The 5,010-nt window shown below is 39.8% G+C and overlaps 1 protein-coding gene across 1 annotated transcript in view; it reads right to left on the bottom strand.

Annotated features, from left to right (window-relative positions):
- The window catches only part of LOC106867243 (RNA-binding protein 28), a 27,108-nt gene that overhangs the window by 6,387 nt on the left and 15,711 nt on the right, over nucleotides 1-5,010 (bottom strand). The window contains exons 7-10 of the mRNA XM_014912056.2: nucleotides 4,993-5,007; nucleotides 3,086-3,178; nucleotides 2,232-2,306; nucleotides 648-1,037 (exon numbers count right to left, since the gene is read on the bottom strand). Coding sequence (XP_014767542.1) covers nucleotides 648-1,037; nucleotides 2,232-2,306; nucleotides 3,086-3,178; nucleotides 4,993-5,007 — 573 coding nt within the window. The remainder of the gene's footprint in view (nucleotides 1-647; nucleotides 1,038-2,231; nucleotides 2,307-3,085; nucleotides 3,179-4,992; nucleotides 5,008-5,010) is intronic.

The raw sequence follows: 5,010 nt of genomic DNA, 5'->3' as shown, positions 1-5,010 counted from the left end.
ACAGCACATTTATATATATATATATATATATATATATATGTATGTGTGTGTATATGTGTCTGTGTTTGTCCCCTCAACATCGCTTGACAACCGATGCTGGTGTGTTTACATCCCCGTAACTTAGTGGTTCGGCAAAAGAGACCGATAGAATAAGTACTAGGCTTCCAAAGAATAAGTCCTGGGGTCGATTTGCTCAACTAAAGGCGGTGCTCCAGCATGGCCGCAGTCAAATGACTGAAACAAGTAAAAGAGTAACCCATTGGACGTTATTGTCTCAAGTTCTAGGACCCACAGAGCTGGTTTCCCTGTTCCCATGGCATATATAAATGACTGAGATCACAAAGAAATACCAGTCTGTTGCAGGGAAACTTGTTTACAGTTGAGTAGAATGAAGCAATGTCCTGAAATGAAGTGCTCTACTCAAGAACATTATTATGCACCTGATCTGCAAACCAAGACCATAATCTTGTGATTGGGTGCACAACATCCTAACTGATAGGCTACACACCTTCACTCTTCCATTTTGGTTAGAATAATAATAAAAAAATAAAGGCAGAAGGGTGTGATTTGAAGGAGATCTAGCTGCTGTTTCTAGTAGGCTGGGTAACCATATATAGAGATGAAATTTAGAAAAAAATTATTTTTACCTTTCTTCTTTGATGCCTTGTCTTCAACTTGGCTGTCTTCTATGTCACTGTCATTTATATCAGATTCATCATCATCATCTTCATCACCATCGTCATCATCATCATCACCATCGTCATCTTCACCACCATCATCATCACCATCATCATCTTCAACACCATCATCATCATCGTCGCCGTCGTCATCTCCTTCACTCTCATCATCATCAGAGATTTTGCTTTTAACTTTCTTCTTCCCTGACTTCACATCTTCATGAACGCTGGCAGAGTCATCACTGCCATCATCATCATTGTCATCGTTATCATCGTCATTATCATCATCATCATCATCATCGTTGTCACCACCTGAACCCTTACCATTGACAGGGACTTTACTGTCATCTTTCTTAGAATCTAAAAAAGAAAAAGGAAAAAAATTAAAATAAACAAGCAAATGGCACACTAGACAAGTGTGTCGGATTACTGTACTATCCAAGCATGAAACTTGCCGTAGCTCACGTTTAAATTCTGTATTTATTAAATGATGTGCGTATGTGTATGTATATATATATATATATATATATATATAACTTGCTAGTGCCACCAGACTGGTTCTGTACCAGTGGCACATAAAAAACACAATTCAAGTGTGAACATTGCCAGTGCCGCCTGACTGGTTACCGTGCCAGTGGCACGTAAAAAGCATTGTTCAAGCATGGTCAATGCCAGTACCACCTGACTGGCACGTAAAAAGCACCCACTGCACTCTTGGAGTGGTTGGCGTTAGGAAAGACATCCAGCTGTAGAAACTTTGCCAGATCAGATTGGAGACTGGTGCAGCCTTCTGGCTCGCCAGTCCTCAGTCAAACCATCCAACCCATGCCAGCATGGAAAATAGATGTTAAACGACGACGACGATATATATATATAATAATCATCATTGTCCTTTAACGTCCACTTTCCATGCTGGCATGGGTTAGATGGTTTGACTGGAACTGCTAAGCCAGATAGCTTCACCAGGTTCCAGTATGATTTGGCATAGTTTCTATTGCTAGATGCCCTTCCTAATGCCAACAGAATTTTACGGAGCAGGGATACATGCTTTCATTCAAAGGTGGAACATTGTTATTGAGAGAAACGGTGACTATGTTGAGAAGTAGGGATGTGATCCACAGAGGACCAGCTTCATTTTGATGTATGATACATGTTCCTGTATTGGTAATTATACCTGTCCTAAACAAAATGGCATTACTTTTTGACTCACCCTCGTATTAACGGTCTCTAAAACTGAACTGCTAAGTTAAAGGGACAAACACACCAACGCCAGTTGTCAAGTGGTAGTTGGGGACAAACACAAACACATTTTTATACGACAGGCTTCTTTCAGTTTCCATCTACAAAATCCACTCACAAAGCTTTGGTCAGCCTGGGTCTATTGTAGAAGACGCTTGCTCAAGTTGCAACACAGTGGGACTGAACCCAGAACCAATTGGTTGAGAAGTAAGCTTCTTTCATAGGACTATGGCCACCCTAGGGTGCCACTTTTAAGGATTTTAGTTGATTATATCACACACACACACATCCATGTATATCTGATCAGTAACTGACCTTTTTGCTGTAACGATTCTTTGTATTTATCATATTTTGTCTTGGATATTGCCCAGTCAATGGCAACAACTCGTCCTGTAAGAGATGAAGAAAGGATAGATAAAAGCAATGTTATACACAGTAACATGGGTAATGGTTATATATATTGACTAACATAAGGAAACACAATATAGATGACTGCATTGGCACAATCTCACTTTCCCATGAACATCATGACTCCTTCCTCTCTTTCATCACGTCTTCCCACCTTGCTCTCCAATTCTCCTGCTCTGTTTCAAACACCTCCATCAACTTTCTTGATGTTTCTGTCACCAGCCACCATTCTTATCTTACCATTTTCATCCTCTATAAACCCCAAAGACTCACCCTCCTATCTCAACTTCTCCCACCCTACCAACACCAAACTGCCCGTCCCTTACTTTCAGTTCCCCCAATATTTGAAGGCCCTGTAGTGAAGACAACCCCAATTTGTGGATTGCCACTTCACCCAATGGGGAGACTCCCCAACATTATCCAAATTGCCCTCGCCTGTGCCTCCACTCTCTTTCCCCACACCTACCCCTCCAATGTACCATTCTTCGAGCCTTCTGCCAACTTCAATCTGACCCCTTTCACCTCCCATATCTTCCTTCCTTCAAACATGCCCATAACCTGCATGACCTTCTGGTTAGTAGCTTATTTCCCTTGCTGTTGCATCTGCCCCTACCTCTTTAATACTACCATCACCTCAGGCACCAACACCCTTCACACCCGTCAAGATAGGAGCTACAGAGATACTACATGGATACGAGTTAACACCAATGCCGCCAACATTAACATAAAACAGCAGAAAGAAAGAAATACGGAAAACAAACCATCAATTTCCTTTGCATTCATCTCTTTAATAGCTCTGTCAGCACTTCGAATGTCTATGAACTGAATAAATCCAAAACCGCAACTTCTGTTATCTGAAATGGAAACAAATATTACCTTCATAGATTGAGTAGCGGGAAAGAAAAGAAAGAAGACATGTTGACTTTGTTATAAATAAGCAATATAAAATGATGGTATAAAGTAATAATACCATGTGAAAGAAACTACGTAGATGGAATCTGTCCGGAAACTCACCATGCTATATGATGATATATATATATATATATATATATATGTTATGGAAATGTACTTGCATAGTAAGTGACCTGATCTGAGATCGTGTGCTGGAACAAAAACAATTGCAGCATGGAAGGTGTTTATAAGCCATTTAAGAAATACACAAAAACTGTTAGATTCACTTCAACATTTAAATTTAATTTGCCAAAATATTTTCGTTGCTTTGAGGCCGCAACCAGTTCACTGACAAAATTCTGTGCTGCATCTCGGAATTTTGTCAGTGAACAGGTTGTGGTCTCAAAGCGATGAAAATATTTTGGCAAATTGAATTTAAATGTTGAAGTGAATCTAACGGTCTTTGTGTGTTTTTAAATGGCTTATAAAAATCTTCCACGGTACAATTGTTTATATATCATCATCGTTTAACGTCCGCTTTCCATGCTAGCATGGGTTGGATGATTTGACTGAGGACTGGTGAAACCGGATGGCAACACCAGGCTCCAATCTGATTTGGCAGAGTTTCTACAGCTGGATGCCCTTCCTAACGCCAACCACTCAGAGAGTATGTATATATATACATATACATACAGTAGTACCTTGGTTTGTATTCTCTGAGTTCTCTTATTATTAATATTATTAGCAGAGACTGTCTCCAAAAAATGTCTACGGTTATGTTGTAATTTGTTTTGTTGCATGGTAAAAATGTAAGGAAAGTAATTCCAGCCATTCAATAACCTAATGAATAGAAGGATAATTTTAGCCATTAGGAATCATCAATCATTGGCTTGTGGCCATGCTGGGGCACTGTCATCAAAGGTCTTTGCTGCTCACATCAACACTTATTTCAGTTTGAACCATTTTTTTTTTTTATTAATCACTATTAGTTGAACTGCTACATAGCAAGACATAAGGGGACACAATACAGGTTTCTAGACCAGTGTAAATACAAACACGTATATGAAGAGAGAGGTTTTACATTTGTTTTACTTTGTTAGTATGGGTTAGACCAGTGCTCCGCAACCTCATATTCTTTTCAAAATTTCCTGGCACACCTGAACTAAAAACATAACTAAAAGTACAGGGGGAAAAAATTATATTCAGGTTACACTGCAGCACACCAGTGTGCCGTGGCATACTGGTTGCAGAGCAATGGGCTAGACGAATATATTATCAAAGCATTATTTTTACAGCTGAATGCCATTCCATTTCTAATTTCGTACACCTTTGAAGGTGCAAAGTATGTGAGCAAGCTGAAGACAAGAGCAGTAACAACAACATCACTTGTAATAAACAACTTTCACAAACACACAGAAATATTTTCTATTTTTGTTCTTTTTTGTTGTCTTGCAAGTACTTGGTGACCCTGTCAGTGCAGGTGCCACTTAAAAAGCACCCAGTCCACACTGTAAAGTGGTTGGCATTTGGAAGGGCATCCAGCTGCAAAAACCTTGCCAAAACTGACCTCGCCTGTGCTTGTGCCACGTAAAAAGCACTAAGTCCACTCTGCTGAGTGGTTGGTGTCAGGAAGGACATCCAGCTGTAAAAATCCTACCAAAACATTTACAGAAGTCTGACACAGGCTTCTGCCTGGCTGGCTCTCATCAAACTGCTGGAAGGCGGACATTAAATAACGATGATGATGATGAAAAGTTATACAGGAAAATGAACTTACTTGAACTCGGTATCACTG

This window comes from Octopus bimaculoides, chromosome 2 (assembly GCF_001194135.2).
Source record: "Octopus bimaculoides isolate UCB-OBI-ISO-001 chromosome 2, ASM119413v2, whole genome shotgun sequence".
NCBI classification, from domain to species: Eukaryota; Metazoa; Mollusca; class Cephalopoda; order Octopoda; family Octopodidae; genus Octopus; species Octopus bimaculoides.
The sequence above is the reverse complement of the archived record's forward strand: the minus strand, read 5'-3'. Positions and strand labels throughout refer to the sequence as shown.